The sequence below is a fragment of the Pithys albifrons genome, chromosome Z, assembly GCF_047495875.1.
Source record: "Pithys albifrons albifrons isolate INPA30051 chromosome Z, PitAlb_v1, whole genome shotgun sequence".
Lineage (NCBI taxonomy): Eukaryota > Metazoa > Chordata > Aves > Passeriformes > Thamnophilidae > Pithys > Pithys albifrons.
The window spans coordinates 3,047,437-3,066,829 of record NC_092497.1 but is presented as its reverse complement, the minus strand read 5'-3'; the positions used below and the strand labels follow the sequence as shown (position 1 = coordinate 3,066,829).

Sequence of the window (19,393 nt, the reverse complement as noted above, 5' to 3'; positions counted from 1 at the left end):
AGGATCTTGGCTTTCCTAAAGCTGAATATAGGGCATAGTCCCTGCCCCTCTGGGAACAGTGGAGAGAGACTATGGAAGCATGGAGGGACAGGACAAGGGGGAATGGTTTCCCACTGACAGAGTGCAGGGTTAGATGGGATATTGGGAAGAAATTCTTCCATGTGAGAGTGGTGAGGCCCTGGCACAAGCTGGGCAGAGAAGCTGTGGCTGCCCCATCCCTGGAAGTGTCCAAGGCTGAGTTGGATGGGACTTGGAGCAATCTGGGATAGTGGAAGGTGTCCCTGCCATGGGTGGCACTGAATGATCATTAAGGTCTGTTCCAATCCAGACCATTCTGTGATTCTATTTCCATCTTTTCCAAGTGCTTAAAGAAATCATTAGAAGGTTTCCCTGGTGCTTGTTTTAAGTTTAATTTCTTCTCTGTCTTCTTGATCTGCCTGGGGGTATAATCAATTCTGCATGTTCGCACACCTTTGAAATCTTGCAGATCATTACTGCTTCGCTTCCACCTCCTCTCATCTTTGAGGAGGTGTCCACTCAAACTAGATACACATAAAATACTCACCCTCTTCTCAGATTTCCTGCCTGACAAATTATTCTTCCCCTGTGTAAATCAGCTGGTTTCTAAGAAGTTGGTAGTGTCACCTACTGCAGGGCTGCCCAGCATCCCTCAGGCTAATGAGAGAGACAGTAAAATTAATTGTCTTCTCTTTTTCCTTAAAAAAAAAATTAAAAATATAGTAGAAGTTATAGCTTTTCATTAGCTGATTTTTTACAAATCTATTTCCTATGAAAAAAATACTAATTTTGGCTGCTTTGTGTTTTCCATGCAAGTATTATTTAATATGACTCAACACAACTTCACTAATTGGGGTGCAGATCCTTCTTAATGGTACTTGGCAGAAAAGACAAAAACCTGCCACACTTGCTGTACTTAGAGAGGGCTTGTTGCTTGACAGACTGGTGAACTGGATAGCATTGAGGAACTGTAATTAAAAAAACACTGTTGTATATGGGACTTACGAAAACCAGATTTTTTTGCAAATATCTGTAATAATGTTAGAGCAGATGTATGAAGCAACACAGCCAGAAACTGATGGGTTTGCTCTGTTTTTTCACTGACCAGCTTCCCCTGGTTCCCTGTTTAAAGAAAATAAATTAATTTTCCTTTATATGTCCAAGCCTATAGGCTGTGTTTGCCACAGTGCCCTTGAGTTTGATTAGATTGTTTTGTGTATTGAAGTCAAAGGGGTTTAGGCACAGTCGAAGTCTTGTAAAACTGCAGCTGGAAATTCTAATTGCATCAAGAGTAATTGGTCTTTTTTTCACATTTGTATCATAAAACCATCACTGGAACTATAGACACTGGCTAAATTTAGTGGCTACTCTGGATCAGGTGATGAACTGGAAGTTGAATAATTTGATCTAATAAGATTTTCCAATCTCAGTGTTTCAGTCATTTGTTTGTTTGTTTGTTTTCTGTTAGGTTGGGAAACTCCTTTTCCAGTGAGTTCTGAATTGTGCAAGCTGTTAAACATTGGCTGTATTTCCATTTTCCCCATCCACAGGCGCTTTGGATCCAGGCTTCCTTGCAGCTGACCAAACCTCTCCTGGTAATGCCCAGGCCAATGAAGAAATTAATATCACCTCTTCCGATAGTGAAGTAGAGATTGTTGGAGTTCAGGAGCATGGCAGGTATGAGTCATTTTTGTTTTGATGCCCAAAAGGTAGCAAACCTTGCACTTGTTTTTCTGCTCTGCTGGTCACAGTGGTGTCAGAATTAGTTTTTCTTTAGAATGTGACCAACTTGATAAGTATTCAGATTAAAGTCTGACATCAAACATTAACTGGCTAAAGATATGTAGTATTTAAATACCAGGTATTGAGATACCAAATGCACATACATCAGGAATTCAGTGTGAAAATGCAAATAAATAGGCAAAAATAGTTATGTGGGTTCTTGTTTCCTTTCAAAATATTAAGTTTTTTATCAGCTTCCACTCTATTTAATCAATCAGTAGTTGTAAAAATAGTAAGAACTTTTCAATGGCCAATGTCATGAGATAGCCCCTTTAGATTAAAAATCAGATTATTTTGAATTTTGTTTTATTTCATGATACATGAGAAAATCCCCAAAGCAGATGAGGGTGATGTTGCCAGAGGTTTCTCTTAAGCTCAGATAGAAACTTGTCCAGCTGGTCTTCAGCTGTTATTCTTGATAGAGGTTACTCTTTGTTTTTAGACTATGATCTTTCCTTGGCTTCAGATATTATGAAGTATTTGAACAAGATTGGCCTTCCCATATAGTATGGACTGTGTATTTGGTGGGAAAACAGCAAATTAAATTGTTATACAAACTAATCTGCTGCCTGGTGGGTTCTTGGAGGCAGAAGAGGGGCATGAGGGACAAGGAACAGAGCAGGACAACAAACAGCTGTTCCTTGGTGTACCTTCACTGTCTCTGTCTTGAGGAAAGAAGAAGTGTTCAGGACCCAATTCCCTATGCGGAAATTTGAGGATAGTGCAGACACAGCCCATTGCTGTTGGGTGTGAAAAAAAGGAAATTCTCAGGCCCCAAAGGGAAGAAGATTTAGTCTTTGCTTTTAGAACACTGTAAGTCCTTGCATGGCCAACTCTTTTGGAAGATCCTGATTTCTTGGGCTGTTTATCCAGCAGACCTAGGGCTCGGAGGATCTTTGTGCTCATGAGAAGGTGGAGTTGCCCTCCAGGACTGGCTGGTGTGAATCTGCCTGGCACTGTGCACATACCATGTGCTGTTGCAGCCCCCTGTTTGAAAGCTTCCCACGCTGCTGCCTCAGTGATACTCACCATGTGCAGGAATGGAAAGAAATAAATGCAGAGTTGCTGTTTAAAATGAGCTTTAGTAGATATGGACTGAAATAATTCCAGCACATTGTACTAAAACCACATTTCTGTGCCTCTCTCGGTTCCTGTGACCACCTCCCATCTCTCACAGACAGTCTTTACCAGCTCCGTTGAATTCTCACGCCTTTCAGTTGCTTGAATCCTATTTAGAGTTTTATTTCTCTTGCAGGTCTAGGCTTGCAGTTATGAAGTATTGATGGGCTTCTGACAGGGTTGTCGTTTGGACAAGGTTTAGGTTTTTGATCAGTATTTTTTGCATGCATAGTTAGTGTGGTGTTTGGATTCTGTTCTTGCTGTTTTTTATTGTACTCCATATTCCATGTTGTTGTTGGGATGGTGTGAGTCGTGATACCTTGGAGTTTGTCCATCACTTGTAGTTTTTCAGATTGTTAGTGAATTGGTGCTGTTCCTCATCATTGGAATATTACTTGGCATCTACTTAGGACACCAAGTCACATTTTTCAGTTTGTTTAATTTTTTTCCTGTAGATTTTATTTTTTTAATCATGCATGTGCATAAAACAGGTTTCCTCTGTTTGTTTTTTTTTACCTCTCTCTTTTTTATTTGGTTGCCTTTGCTTGGTATCCTCCCCTAGCTGCAGATTGGAAGCATGTTCCCTAAGCTCGTGTTTGACGGAACGTTTTACTGTTGGCTGCTTGCGTGATTTGTTTGAGGATAAACCTTTTTGTTTTTGTGAGATACCATTTCTATGAGATAACTTATGGCTTGGTTTTTGTCATCTTCAGGAGGAAAAGTTAGTGTTAGCATTGCCTAAGCATTAAGGACTGTTCTCAAAATGATAGACCAAACATCATCTTTAATTTGCTTTGTCTCCAACCTTTTCTTGTCAGTTATTCTTAAAAGTATTTCTTCTTAAGAAAGCTTTAAAAGAAAGAAACCCACAAATTTGTTAGACTTCCAGTCTCTTATTGCTAACTCTTGGTAGATATATACTTTAGGTATATATTTTTAAGACTGGTGAAGTAATAAAAAAGCCATTCTGAACACCACATCTAAAACTAAACAGCACATCTGAGAAGGCAATGAGAGATTTATATTCAGAGAAGTTACAGCTCAGAGAAACAGATTTTTCTTTCTATTTCACAAAACTCCAGCCTGAACCAAGACAGCTGAGCATAACCTAACTAGTTTTGGGGAAGATAAATAATGTGAGCTTAAATTAGAATAAATAAAGTGTAAATGTCAGGGATATTTGATCAGTGCAGAAAATCAGAGTTCCTGAAATGCACAAAGAAATGGGAAAAGGTTACCCCAGCAGCCAGAACACCTCATATTTACCTGTGTAGCCAGGAGCAGCTGCAGCCACCACCAGAGCTCACAAGAGCAAACCAATTTTTGGAGCACTAGGTATCGAGTTTTACTAGTGCCTCTGTAAGATTTACAGCTGGAAATGGAGAGATCATCGTAAAGCCTCCTGTAAATTCTTGTCATCACTTCATCAGGCAACAAAATTAGTCTATCTTTCATTTTGCTTTTCTTTTTTTCTAATTGCTGTTAACTTGTGCTTTCTCACATTTCTACTGTGAATATAATAGGTAAAAGTGGTGTGTAAATAAGTACTTATGTATCTTGCTTCAACAAGGCACTTGATCCTGTGCTTATCCTTAAATACATAATTTAATCACTCAAAGCTTAAAAACTTTGCTTCAGTGGGGCTGTTCTGTTGTCATTGAGGATTTCCCAGCATGTTTGTAATTTTTAGTTAAAAAGACCAAAACAAAACCCAGACATAATGTAATTAACAAGATCTCTTTTGCAATTATTGTAATGAAAATATCATTACCTCCCTATTTTAACATGGCTTTGATTTAATACAGCAAGATAGCTTTTCCTTTTGTCTCATGCACTCTCACTTCACATATTTCTGTTTTTAAAAGTCCAGTGGGTAAAGCTGCCAGCAGGACACTGTGCTTCAGAATTGGGTACCACACATGGTGGGACTGGTCTCTCCAGGATGCTTGGGATCCATGCACCTATTTTTAAAGGATTATGACTTTATGCTCCTTAGCAGAATGCATTTCTTATAAATAATTTAATCTTCTTCCACCCCCACCCGAGTTTAAATTTAGTCTCATCTTTGTTTACTGGGTATTTAAGATGTCATGGACTCTATAAATGGAGAATCCATGTGGACAGTTTGGAGAGGGACATGTTAACCAGATGCCTAAGTGGTAAAACGCTGTAGCTGAGACTCTGGTGGCTGAATTCAGTAGTGGCACTAATCCTCTGTGGGGTTTTTTGCCTTGCTGCAGGTGTGTGCATCCCAGGGGAGGTGTGATCCAGAGTGTGTCCTCCTGGAAGCACAGCTCACAGTATATCAATGCCCAGCAGACAGAGTCATGGACAGCAGTGGCTCCCCAGCAGAACTGGCCCTCACCCACAGAAGTTGTGGACCTCACCCTGGATGAGGACACCAGGCGCAAATTCCTGCTGTAATTCACTGTCACCGTGTCCATGTCCTGTCCCCTCCTCCTCTTTGTGGCACAGAAGTTAATGATTAAACCTTCAGCTTCAGAGGTGCCTCCTTCTTGGCCCTCTGAAATTCAGACTCACGGTGTTTTTCATGTCCATGAGAATGTAGTATGATTTCAGTATCACTTAAAGTGGTTTTTTGCCTTCTCAAAGGGGGATTCCTCACAAAATTAACAGCACCAAATTTAGAACTCATGTACAGCTACTAACGTGTGTGTGTTAATCTAAAGAAATAACTGTGTGCAAATTTACATCCTCTCACCCTTTCCCACCTCCAATTCCAGAACACTTTTAATTTATCAGTATATTGAGTTTGTTAGTAGAAGTTAGTGTGTTTCTGTGTGAGCATCCTTGAGATATACTGTGTCCTCACTGATTTCAGTGGAACTGGGGTTATTCAACACTTCTGAAATTTGGGCCAAGACTATTTACAACCAAGCTGATTTGGTTATGTTTCCAGCAGGAGAGACTGTCTTCAACGCAAATGGCCCATAAAATATGCACTGAACAGCTTTTAATTAAAGCATTTTTATTTTCATTATAATTTATAGTTTATACTCTTCAGTGCTGAGTCTTCTGTCTACTTGACTACTGTGTTTCACTGATCATTTCCCACAGCTTGATATGGCTAAAATAAATAGTAGTGGCTTAGTAGCAGCTGATTATTGCAAAAGCACAGAAAAAGGTAATAAAAACACCCAGCATCACTCTCCTTTTTAATTATAGCTGAACTTCTTTACCTTTATCCAAGTCTTGCCTGGAGGAGATGGAGAAACAAAACGTTGTGCTCACAGTCCTCATTTCTACTGTTGCTTTTTTGCTTCATTTGCCACCTCAAAAAATCCCAAGCCAATTCCAAAGCCCCAAAGTCTGGCAAAGCACTTTGGCAGCTGCAGGGTGTTCAGCTGGGACTGTTCCCAGAAACTCTGGGGCCACTCAAGTGCTTAAAACTCTGTCCTAAAGGATGTTGCAGGATTAAGTCAGAACCTAAGGTTGTGATTTTAATTTTTTTACATTAATAATCTGCACCCTGCAGGGTTTTAGTGTAAATGGTTTTAGATAATTTTTCTTATGGTAGTTTTGAAATTGTTTTTAGAGCATGATTCATGAAACACTTTTTACCAGAATATTTACAGAAATTAATAGAACTACTCACTTCAGTGGGCTGTGGTTTCTGTGGCATGTATGGAAATTCCTGCCCTTCATCTGTCATTTTGAGCCTTTCTCAAGGCAAAAACCAAAGATTAGACTTTTAACAAGATGATATTATTCACTTTAAATGTCTGTTGTGCAATTAAGATGTTCTTTCATTTTCCGGATGTTTCTAGTGGGAGTTTTGTACAGCTCTGTTTTCAGATTTTTTACCATTTAAGGCTGAACCAGGGGTGATCAGGACATGGGAAGTTCTGCTTTCTTTTTGTGTTGGCTGATTTCAAAATTTATTTGGCTTCAAATAATTTTACCTGTGGGCAGCAAAAAGAAAATAAAAGTAAAAATAAAACCCCTATGTTGTCACGTAAAGGAAAAACAGCCCAGCAGTGGGGTATAGTTAGTAACAAACATCTCTTTTTTCCCATAAGCAGAAAAGTTTGGATGGCACTTTACAGGACAACTAGGTAAGGAATCGATACTCCAATTTCCAGCTTTCTAAAACATTGAACATAAGTGTATTGCATGGCCAGAAAAATGTATGTGCTGCTTCTAGTGTCCAATTTCTTTCTCTGGGGTTGGGAGGGAGGGAGGGAAAGAGAGAGGGGAGCAGATGGAGCCTGCAATGCAGTAGGGAAAAACCCCCTGTGCTGCTCTGCCAACCCTTCCTCCTGGTGTTCTGATGGCACAGCTCAGTCGTTTCCATGGGCTCACACACCTGCTGTGAAGGTAACTTTGGAACAGTGACTTAGTGTGGCTGCTTCTCCCTGTTCCACAAACTCTCCCGAAGATCAATTTTGCAGCAAGCTGCAGGGACTCGTTTGCAGTCCTTGTGTGAAAAATGCAAACCAACTATTCTCAGTTTTCAGTTTGTATATGATGTGACTTCCATGTATATATAAAAACAACTGTGTCCTAACCAAACTTCCTCCAACTGTGCACTGTGTTTGTTTAAACAATTCATGTATTGTAGTCAGATGCAGGTTTTATTTTATTTAAAACACTACGTATTTTCTTGTATTCTTAACAGATTTCAAAAGGTAGTGATCTGAAAAACACAATTACTGGATAGCTTAGGAAGTGGTTTGGTTTTGTTTCTTCTCCTTTTTTTTTTTTACACTTTTTTTTTTTAAAGAGCAAGATGTGCCTAGATGGTTTTGCTCTTCTCAGCAAGAAAGAGAAAAGTTAGTCATTGTATGGGTAAGAACCAATGCACTTGGGGCCTGATGGAGAACCCACCGGGGTCAGTGCAGGGCTTTCCATCGACTTCAATGTGCATTGGCTCGAGCCCTTCAGGGTTTAGCAGTTCCTGAATTGCTGGAATATGGACTTGGAATCTTCTATAGTGAAGACAAATCATTGCTTAGAATATAAATGTTTAAAATGTATGACTCTAGTTAAAAAAAAAAAACAAAAAATGGGTTCTTCTTGACACTCACTATTTAGTTCTCATTTTCCATCTAGTATTTAATGGTCTTTGGAGAAAAATAATAATAAAACAGAGTGTTATATATATATATATAAATATATATATTTTTGGTGCAAGATGAGACCTTCTGTTTTTTGAAACAAGTCTGTAGCATAAAGGTTAAACTATTTTAAGACAAAATAAAATAGAGTGTATTATTTAAACAATATCAATTTGTTTGGGATTTTTGTTTTTCGCTTTCACCAAATATGCTGCAGTTTGTCACATCTCCAAAATAAATCCTTAAGATCTGGGTTACAGCTGCCCAACTACAGCACTGTTCCCTGCTGTAACATGCAGTTTTGCATGTCCAGAATGTAAAAGTGATTTCCTGACTGCAAAGTCTTGCTCTTATCTCTCAGATCAGGGCAGGACTGACACTTCTCCCTGTAGCTCTGGTGGGGGGTGCCAGGTACCAGTTCAGGTACCAGTAACAAGTGGCTGCTGCCGATCACAGAATCCCAGAATGGTTTGGATTTTGAAGGGACATTAAAATGTTATCCAGTTTCACCCCCTGCCACGGGCAAGGACACCTACTACTAGACCAAGTTGCTCCAAGCCCCGTCCAGCCTGGCCTTGGACACTCTCAGGGATCCAAGGGCAGCCACAGCTTCTCTGCCCAACCTGTGCCAGGGCCTCACCACCCTCACAGCCAGGAATTTCTTCCCAGTATCCCATCTAACCCTGCCCTCTGGCACTGGAAAGCCATTCCCTTTGTCCTGTTCTTCCATCCCTTGTCCCAAGTCCCTCTCCAGCTCTTCTGGAGCCCCTTTAGTCACTGGCAGGGGCTCTCAGGTGTCCCTGGAGCCTTCTCTTCTCCAGGTGAGCCCCCCCAGCTCTCTCAGCCTGGCTCCAGAGCAGAGGGGCTCCAGCCCTGGAGCAGCTCTGGGGCCTCCTCTGGACTCACTGCAGCTGGTCAATGTTCACACTGTGGTGGGGACTCTGCAGAATCCCTTCCAAGGATGCAATTTCAGCACAACTTCCACCTCCCCACACACCTCAGTTCTTCAGGTATCTGAGCACCCTTCACACCATCATTTCTCCTGTTGCATCCCCCTGTCTCATCCTCCCAGACATCTGCTGGTCAGTGGGACTGATGAGACACTGGGATTTCCTCACGCAGACAGGGGGTGCTGTCAGGCTCAGACCTGCTGCCGCTGGAGAAGGAGCTGCAGACCAGCTGTAAAGCTCTGGCCAGGTCCTCATGGAGGACGAGGAGATGGTGCCCAGCAAGAACAGTGGAGAACCAGAAAATAATCCTGGGAAATTTACAGCCACAAGTAAAAATGGTAAAGGGGTCAGTACAACTGCACTGTGCTAAACTTAGAGTCCTGCTGCCTGCCAGCCTTCTCATAGGCAAAATGGACATGGGAATAGGGATAATAATAATTCAGTGCATTTCCAGTGTTTTCCATATATTTATCATTTGAGGAAGCTCTCGGTGCAAATGAGGAAAGCCATTATTCCATGTATTTTAAATATCAACATGGCTATTGAGAGTGAAGTGAGTTGGTTTTCAGCTCCACTGAGTCCATGGGGTTTGTGAAGTCTGAAAGTACAAATTCTGGGTCTGGTCGTGGTGTGGAGGTGGACACCAGACTTGGGTTTTTTTTCATGTTTATCAGCAACTGAGGGAGAACAGTGCTGTGAGGTTTGGTGCAGATGTGGGAAGTGAGCAGATGATGTATCTCCTGAATCACCAAGTCACACTTAGAGTCTATAGACTTCAGGATACATAGAATGGAAAGCTTCAAATCTCCTGTGGCACTTGGCACCTCTTTATGTAGGAGCCCCTTGGCTTTGCGGGAATTGTAATTTCTGTGGTAACGCAAGAACTGACCCAAACTACCCAAAACCAGGTAAGACTTGATGTTGCTTTCCCCAGTGAGTTCACTGCGATGCAGATTAATTTTGTGGGTGAAAATTTAGTTTGTCTGCCTTGAAATGAGGACTGAAAGGGTTTTGCTAAGTTGATTAGTTCCCCAGTTCCCTGGACAATCTGCAAATGGTGTCCTTTGCTGAGTGCATCACCTCTGTTGGCTGAAATGCTACTCAGTTTTTCCTCTCCTTTTTAGAGTTATCACCTGTGAATGTCAGCTGCTGTGGCTTTCTCTCCAGAGCATTCCAGGGATTTTGTTTCCTTTCTGTCTGCACAGCAAAAGGAGCAGAACACCTGCAAAATGCAAACTTGGGATGGACAAACACTGCATTCACTTTCCTCTTTGGTGCAAATAAGGTGAACATACTCCTATTACTGACATGAAACAGCAAATGAGGATCCAGCCCCCACCAAGTGTATCTCTTGACACCAAGGACTTTATGAAAAGTAAATGCATTCCTGAGAGTCCTTATGGCTGCTGATTCATAAATGCCCCTTAGAAGTTTTCTCTTGGAGCAGGTTAGTCATCTAGATTTGCAATTCAGTTTAAAATTAGAATTGAGTACCAGCTACTGGGAAGGAAACATCTTTCACAATCTCAGGGCAAAGCTGGAGTGGGCAGGGGAAAGCTGCCTGAAAGTTTAATTTCAGATAATATCCTACGTTTACTCACTGCATCAGCAGCTTTAGGTGAATCCAGGGCAACCACACCAGAGCTGGGAAAAGAAACAAGAGTCCTCTGTCAAATTCGTTTTTCATGGATGTAGTGATATGAATTGAAGGCAGAATTCTTGGAGCCTGACTGGTTCCTTTTCCAGAGGGGTTCCCACATGTTCTTCTGATGAAATGCCATCTTACAGCTGAGCATGGCATTTGCCTGTGGCTTCAGAGCACTGACAGCTCCTGTCTGGCCCCCAGTTGAGGGCACCCAAACCTTTCCCCATTTCCTTTCTGCCAGCCTGGTGTCTTCCTCAAACCTGACATTGCTGAACTCCGTTATCACATCAATCATAGGATCAAAGAATGATTTGGGTTGGAAGGGACCTTACACACCCTCTTGTTCCAACCCCCTGCCACTAGCCCAGGTTGCTCCAAGCCCCATCCATTCTGGCCTTGGACTCTTCCAGGGATGGGCTTCTCTGGGCAACCTGTGCCAAGACCTCACCACCCTCACAGGGACAAATTTCTTCCTAATATCTCATCCAAACCTATTATCTTTCAGGTTTTCCCCTCTCATCTTTAAAGCTGTGACCTTCTGGATCCTCCAGTGTTTGGACACATGGATCTCCATAGGAGGCTGCCATTTCCAAGCAGGGCATATGGAAATCCCTCTCTGGGATTGCAGATACACAGGAGGTATTTATCCATGCTGTCATGAGCTGCAGTGGCCATATACACCCTAAGAGGAGCTTTCAAGTCCGGGCTGGAGAGATGCTTTTAAGATCCTAATGGGAAATATGTCACTTGTGTTACATGTTCTCACTCAAAGCTCATCCTTACCTGGCACAGGATATGACAGAGATTCATGACAGAATAATTTGCTTGCTTTTCCACATGATTACACTTCCCATTTAGGTCCATTTATTTACAGTCTCTCTGGAATGCATGTGACAAAGCCACCAAATAAAAATATCCCTCACAGGAGCTCTGACAGTGGCAAAACACTGTCTGAGCACCTCAGGTCTGTTTCCTGGCATCTCCCTGACATCTCCCTTCTGCTGATGTTGGGGGAGTGATGGAGGCAAGGGGGAATGACTTTCCACTGCCAGAGGGCAGGGTCAGACAGGATATTGAAAAGAAATTCTGGGCTGTGAGGGTGGTGAGGCCCTGGCACAGGTTTCCCAGAGAAGCTGTGGGTGCTCCATCCCTGAAAGTGTCCCAGCCCAGGTCGGATGAGGCTTGAAGCAACTTGGGATAGTGGAAGGTGTCCCTGTCCATGGCAGGGGGTAGAAAGAAATGAGCTTTAAGCTCCCTTCCAACCCAAAGCATTCTATGATTGTATGACAGGCTGTGGCAGGAGCTCACCTTCAGTCTGTCAAAGGACCACAGCTCTTCAGAGAAAAGTTTTCAGCCCCAGGCAGGTAAGAGACAGAGATTACACAGACAAAATCCTGGCAGCCCATGAGACATGGAAATACCAGCCTGTAGAAACACCCCCATTTCTACACTTTACCCAACAAACCTCCCAAATACCTCTCCCTAAAAAAAGTCTCTGAAGTGATTAATCACATGCACAGGGTGGGATTCTTGGGAGTGTCTCATGCAGGGCCAGGAATGGGACTTTGATGATCCTTATGGGTCCCTTCCAGCTCTGGATATTCTGTGATTCTGTGATGAAAAATCCAATCCCTGTGTGTTGCTACATGTCCACAAACCATGTCTGACTTGGGCAAAGCCAGGGGCATGGTAGGAATCAGCTTCCATACTGCACAACCTTCCCCAGGTGCTCAGGACCAGGTAGAGGTTTACTCTGATAACCCCAGGACACAATAAATACACAGACTCAGCCTGTCCTTTAACACCTAACACAATCTTACGGCTTTTTGATGCCTGTTGGCTCCAGGGCAGGTGTGAAGCAGCTCAAATGACTAGGAGTGCAGTGAGTAAGCAGATGCCTTATCTTGAATAATTGAAGGCTGGGTGTTTTTCTGTGGTGATGGAGTCAGTGTCATTGGTGTGTTGTAGGTGTATTCTTGATGACAACTACCGGACAGCTCCATTTCAGCTCTCAGACTCCTCTTCTGCAACCAAGTTCATGGAGAACCCTGTACTGCCCCTCCAGTGCTGCAGGGAGACATGAATTTGGTCTCAATATTGTTCTTCATTCAGCTGGGTTTTATTTTTTGCATCTCATTTTCATCAGAGTGGGCCCCCCACCATGGTTTTCCCTTGGTTTGAAGACCACTGTCCCCTAAAGAGGTGGGGGAGATGGTGCAGGTGAACTTTGGGGTAACCCAAGTCAGACTTAAGCCATTAGAAGTCAACAGCAGGAAAATGAAAAGCAGGATGGAGGTTTCACAGAATCACAGAATCACTGAATAATTGAGGTTGGAAGAGACTTTAAATATCAACCAGTTCCACTCCCCTGCCATGGGCAGGGACACCTTCCACTAGACCAGGTTGCTCCAAGCCCCATCCAACCTGGCCTTGGACACTTCCAGGGATTTAGGAGCATCCACAGCTTCTCTGCCCAACCTGTGCCAGGATCTCCCCACCCTCACAGCCAGCAATTCCTTCCCAATATCCCAGCATCCAACCCTGCCCTCTGGCACTGGAAAGCCATTCACTCTTGTCCTGTCCTTGTATCCCTTGTGCCAAATCCTTCTCCAGCTCTCCTGGAGCCCCTTTAGGCACTGGCAGAGGCTCTCAGGTGTCCCTGGAGCCTTCTCTTCTCCAGGTTAATACACCCAGAGCAGGAGACAAAATAGTGAGTAACTCCTAATAAAAAGAGGGATAGTTTCAAAAGGCATCTCACGGCATGTTTTGGACAAGACTTGGCAAGTTGAAAATGCTGTATAATTTGTCCCCCCCACTGCAAATAAGGATGGGGCCCTGGGGCACACCTGACCATCATCCACAGCTCCCAAGAGCATTTGAAGACCTTTCCTCTGGTTGGGATGCTGTGAAAACATAATCTCAGGCCAGTAAAAAACTCATCCCACTTGGAGCTGGTGAATTCTTGTCTCCTCATACAATCTCTCCTTTATCCAGCTGCTTGTCAAGAGGAAGGATTTTAGAACAATTTTTAAAAATCCCACCTGGGCATGGCACAAGGCAGGGAGCTGCTTTCCAGGAGGGGATGAGCTCGCTGCCAGACAAAAATGTCTTATTGTAATGAATTATTATCCCAGTAAGCAGCAGGACTGCAAACTACAGTCAAGTTTTTGGAGGGTTGATGTTGAGCTCCCTCATCCTTCAATATGCAGTGTGAGGTTCTGTCCTGGACCAGCATTTCAGGTTTGTGTAAGGGTATAACAAAACTCTCAAATGCTAAAAAAAGTTCAAAAAACGCTTCAAAATTAACTCTACACCTGTATCCTCCCTATCGCATGTCCCTGGGAATAATTCCCTTAACTCCTGATGCTCCAGGCTTGGCTTGACCTGCTCCCAACCCTATGGAAACTCTGGGTAGGGGCATGTGAGTGGAGTTAAGGGCTCTCAACAGCATTCAGTCTGCAAAGGAAGTAATATTCATGATTTTTAATGTAATTATTTGGCCACTGCTATTTCAGCTGAGAAAGCCTGAGCTGGGAGCAGCCTTTGGGAAGGCACTAGATGGCACCAAAGCTGGAGGATACAGGCTCCGGGCTGCCATCGCATCCTTCTCTGCCTCCCCCAGAATGAGGGAGAGTGACTTCAAAAACAGACAAAAAAGGCTTGTATATGTGAAAAGGCCAATTTTTTTGTTTCTCCTAACCCTGCTGCACTCAGTTACCCTGGCCTGGCCCAGTCCATTCAGCCAGCATCCATCCCAAGGAAGGCAAAAGAGCCCCAGGAAGAGCAAAAAGAAACCGAGTCATCCATACATAACACAGAAATTAAATTAACCAGCTGTGATTTTGAGGTAATTAACCACTGATGAGTCGGATGGAGAGTTGTTTCTCCAGATATCAAGCCCAGGATCTGGGACTGTGGACAAGGGTCACTGAACTTGCCTTATTTTTGGTTGGTGCAAACCAAGGAGTAGGATGTCATAAATAAAATAGTACAATGCCCTTGGTTAGTGGCAGAAATTGTGGGGGTTTGCAGCAAAGCATGTTGCCAGTAGAGGGCTTTCCTTTTGCCCCAGTTTTCACACTGGTTGTGGTTGCATCCCAAAGCTGCTACTGTAGGGAGATGGCAGGGAGCTGACAGAAAACTGGGATGGGGAGAACACTGAGGGACCACACAGCAAAACACACCAAAACCCCTCCTCCCCAGAGTAACGGCAGGATGAAGGACAAAGGATGAATTTGGGGTCATTCTGCTTGTAAGAGGTTGACATAACCTAAAGTCCAATCCTCTGCCCTCATCCTAGGAAGGCACAGGGTTGATAACGAGTATGTGTGCTTAAAACTCTAATTGAAAGTAAGAATTTAATCAGTCCCGATGTCCCACTTTGGACCAATGCAGTGAAACATCAAGAGCTTCCATCTTGCAACAACTCTCATGTCAGAAAAAAAACACCTTTATTTTGTGAACTGCCATATCCGAGCAAAAAAAGAATGAAAATCCTCAAAGCAAAATAATTCAATTTTAGCAAAATGATGAGATATAAATGAGGGCATTGTAGAATCATTGAGTCACTTTAATCGGAAAAACCCTCCAAGATCATGGAGTCCAACCATTCTCTAGCACTGCCAAGGCCACCACTAACCCAAGTCCCCAGCTGCCACATTTACATGGCTTTTAAATCCCTCCAGGGATGGGGACTCCACCACTGCCTTGGGCAATTTCTGCCAGGGCTGGACAACCTTTTCCATGAAGAAATTTTCCCTCATATCCAACCTGACCCTCCCCTGGCACAGCCTGAGGCCATTCCCTCTCCTCCTGTCCCTGTTCCCTGGAGCAGAGCCTGACCCTCCCGGCTCTCCCCTCCTGTCAGGGAGTTGCAGAGAGTGAGAAGGTCCCCCCTGAGCCTCCTTTTCTTCCAGTTGAGCCCCCCCAGCTCCCTCAGCCACTCCTGCTGCTCCAGCCCCTTCCCCAGCTCTGTTCCCTTTCCTGGACTCCTGACACCCCAACCCCTTTGCTGTAATAAACTGTGATCCTTCTCAAAAGGAGCTGGGGAGGCCCCTCAGTGAGTGTTGGGTCCTTCCAAACTGCTGTGACCTTCCAAAAATCCTACCCTCAGGGAAAGGGGAAAATCCACCACCTCCTGCTTTGCCCAGGAAAAAGTCCTGCAACACATCTGAAATCTGCTGTGGCAAAAGAGTGACAGAGTGTTTTGTTTCTCTCCTCCCAAAGGAGGGCTGCTCTTTCGAGCTGCTCTTTGGAGCTGAGGTTTTCACCGGTTTTCTTATTTTCTTTCCACGAAAGTGGAAAATCTGAAATGCTGTAATGTTACAGTTTAAGCAAATGCACAACAATTTCCTCTCCTTGCCTTTTCTTTCTTTCTTTTTTGAGAAAAGTAAATAAAAAAAGAAGGACGTAGAAGTAGAAGAGAGAAAATTACAGGGAAGAAGAAAATAAAGGGGCAAAATAATCCTAGATTAAATGTCAGTGGAAACAAATCTCACATAAAGCCTTTCCATGAACCAGAAGAAACCCCAGTTTCTGGATCCCCACTTGGGTTTGGGTTGCTGTTGCTCCTAGGCACGGGATGATACAATGGCATTTGCTGTAGAGATTTCCCTCCTTTTTCACTCTTTCTCTATCCATTCTTCATTTTGCCTTAAATTTTTCCACTGTCACTTCTCCTTGGAGATTTTTCAGTATTGGTCTCCCAAACCCAACAGGTTTTTTTTCCTCCCCCATCTGGACTTGAGACCCTCAAAACCCTGGGTCTGTTCTTCTTCATGGGGTTTGTGAGACCCACCAGCCCTACCTGGAAGCATCACCAAGGCTTCAGCCATGGTCCTGCTCCAGTTGTACCACCATGGACACCAAGATGTGCTGCCAAGGAAATAATGATCCTAAGAGCAGCTGAAGATCAGAAAGTAATCAAAGCTTCAGACTGTTGTCTATCAAAGAGGTCACACTATTCACAAACTTCATCCCTACCAGGAATGAGGCATCTGTTCTCTCCACATCATCAATCCCATGGACATCTCATCCTTGAAAGTGTCCAAGGCCGGGTTGGACAGGGCTTGGAGCAACCTGGGATAGTGGAAGGTGTTCCTGTCTATGGCAGGGGGTGGAAAAAGACAACCTTTAAGGTCTCTTCTAACCCAAACCATTCTGTGATTCTATGACTCTGTGATCCTGCCTTAAAATGGCCTTTGGGGCTGAAAGGTGTCCTTGAGCAAACCATGGATTCAAAACTGTTGGAATATGCCCTTCACTGAGGCCTTTCCACTGGCTTGTCAGAGGTCAGCCAAAAAAACCATCATGTTTGAAGAAAATCATTTCATCTGTTTTTAAGCCAGTTGATCCCATCTAGACTTCCCAAAGGATTTCACCCAGCTCGGGCTTACAGAGATAGTGCGAAGTCCCATATCAGATGGAAATTACTGTGGGCTTTGAGGTGGACAGAGGGTGAATTCCAGGTCTGGCAATGAGCTGGGGGTTATGATCCCACCCAGACCCACCTGAGGATGGTGGCTGATGTGCCATATGTGTCCCAGAGCTTCCCAACTGCTATGTGTCGTATGTATATTTATGGAATATCCTCTGAGCGTGCCTGGCCAAGGGGAGAATCCTCCCCCAAGGGACTGAGGGGTGAGACACCTCTGGGGTCCCAACTCATGTTCTGCAGCATCTCCAGGACACTCACTCCACAGGTGACACCCACGAGACTAGAGAATATCCCACTGGAGAAGAATTCTTTGGTGTTTATTTGTGTGGAGAACTAGGGGCAAAAGCAGGAGGATGCCCCAAATGAGGGTGCTGGGCCCCCAAACACTGGGGGACAGCAAACAGGCAGCAGTCATGCAGGCAGGAGGGAGCCAAGGGCTAATTTTAACACCAACCTGTGCCTGAGGCATCTGTGTGACATGTGAAGCCTCAGGGAGGGATTGGGTGTCTGGGGAAGGGGGGAATGTGAGCGTGGATGCGAAGCAACAGCAGTGAGGGCTCAGCCCCATGAAACACCTGTGACAACTGCGTGGCAGGGCTGGGGCCACCAGAACAGCTGCCTGAGGCAGCTGGGCTGGTGGTAGGGCTGCAGCTCCTGGCCTGTGGCCAGCAGTGGTCTCACAGGACCATGGAGGGGATGCCAGTGCATTTTACACCCTCGTTGTCACCCAGAGTCCATCCTGCAGCCACAACAGTGGGGATGGGGAGGGGAAGGCAAGGGGGACACCTCTCCTTGGCTGATTCACACGTGGGTTTTGCTACATTACACACTCCAGGCTTTTTTAACACTTAAAGAAGCAACCCTTTGTAGGGTCTGTGTGTGACACAGTGAGCTCGAGATCACACCTTGATGCTGGGAATGATTTGTCACTGCTGATAGGAGTGGGTGGGATGTGGTTGTATTTCCATGCTGTGGCACAATCGGGGCACAGGAGGTGTTTCATTACAGCATAAACATGGAAAATTAGACAGGGTTAGATTAGATACAAGGGGGAGGGTTTTTATGATGCAGGTTGTGAGGCCCTGGCACAGGTGTCCCAGAGAAGCCGTGGCTGCTCCATCCCAGGAAATGTCCAAGGCTGGTTTGGATGGGGCTTGGAGCAACCTGGGATAGTGGAAGATGTCCCGGCCCATGGCAGGAGGTGGGTCAAGATGATCTCTAAGGTCCCTTCCAATGCAAACCACTCTATTATTCTATGACAAAACCCAAATTTTGCTCTTTCCCTGTCCATGCTGGTAGTTCACCATGGGCTGCCTGCCAAGACTAAGGCAGGGCTGTCTGAGACATGGGCTGGGCATTGCCCACAGCAGAACAGTGACAGCAGGGGACAAGGTCCAGCCTCTCCCTCCCCAAAACCCTCCTGGATTCATCAGGGTCCTGATAGACACTGACAAGAGCAAGGCAGGAGGGAAAATCCAAACTGGGATGCAGTGGAGTGGGCAGTGGGAAGCAGTGGGCACCTGGGACTTGTCCTGCTCCCATTAGACGGGAGCTTGGCGCAGCAGCAATGCGAGAACTTGCCCAAAAGGGCCCTTTTGGTGGGGGTCACAGCTCTGGAGGAGGCTTCAGGGCACGCTGGCAGCTGTCCCTGCTCCCTGCGAATCAGAATAATCCTTCCCACGCATCTGCCTTCAGCCTGCGGGGCTGGGAGGGAAGGGAGGGAAGGGGTTACACAGATCCAGGTTGCCAAGCCCATGTTTTAATTCAGATCAGGAAAAAAAAGCCGAAAAAAACCGCCAAAAAACTCCCCCAAACCCCCAAAAAACCCCAAACCCAGAACAAAACCACAAAATAAACCCAAGGACAAACCCACTGCAATAATCCAGGCGGACAAATCCATCGCACATCCACGTTCGGAGGCTGCTCAGCGCTTAAACCTGCCAGATGCACGGGATGGATAAAGCTAAGCGGGGATTAAGGGGACTCCCCACGGCGGGACGGCGGCCACAGCATGAGGGGGATGGTGGAAACACCCGGACTGGGCAGGGTGGAAAGGCTGTGGAAAAGTCACTTTGCAGTGGGATGAAAAGATTCCCTGGATGCTGTGCCCTGATGGAAACCCCTCCTGCACAATGGGGTCTTCTGACTCCATTAAACCAGTTTTAAATCAAGAGTGTCTGGTTGGGTTTTTTGGGGGGGAGGAAATCACCCTTTTTTATCCCTTGGGGGTTCAATGCCCCAGGAGGAAGGTGGCTCCGAGTTCCCTGGGATTTCCAGGCATTCCCCAACTCTCCAGGATCCATTTTAGCTTAGTGATGCCCCAAGGGATATATTCTGTCAGTAACTGGGGCATCAACACAACAGG

General features: G+C 44.8%; 1 protein-coding gene across 3 annotated transcripts in view; it reads left to right on the top strand.

Annotated features, from left to right (window-relative positions):
- The window catches only part of ARK2N (arkadia (RNF111) N-terminal like PKA signaling regulator 2N), a 48,251-nt gene extending 41,151 nt beyond the window's left edge, over window positions 1–7,100 (top strand). For 2 of the 3 annotated variants that reach the window (XM_071581173.1, XM_071581171.1), the window contains 2 exons: window positions 1,569–1,695; window positions 5,160–7,100. In XM_071581173.1, the coding sequence (XP_071437274.1) occupies window positions 1,569–1,695; window positions 5,160–5,343 (311 nt within the window). In that variant the 3' untranslated portion in view covers window positions 5,344–7,100. Of the gene's footprint in view, window positions 1–1,568; window positions 1,696–3,055; window positions 3,116–5,159 lie in introns of all 3 variants that reach the window. The other variant, XM_071581172.1, reaches the window with a different exon arrangement.
- The last annotated feature ends 12,293 nt before the right edge of the window (window positions 7,101–19,393 follow it).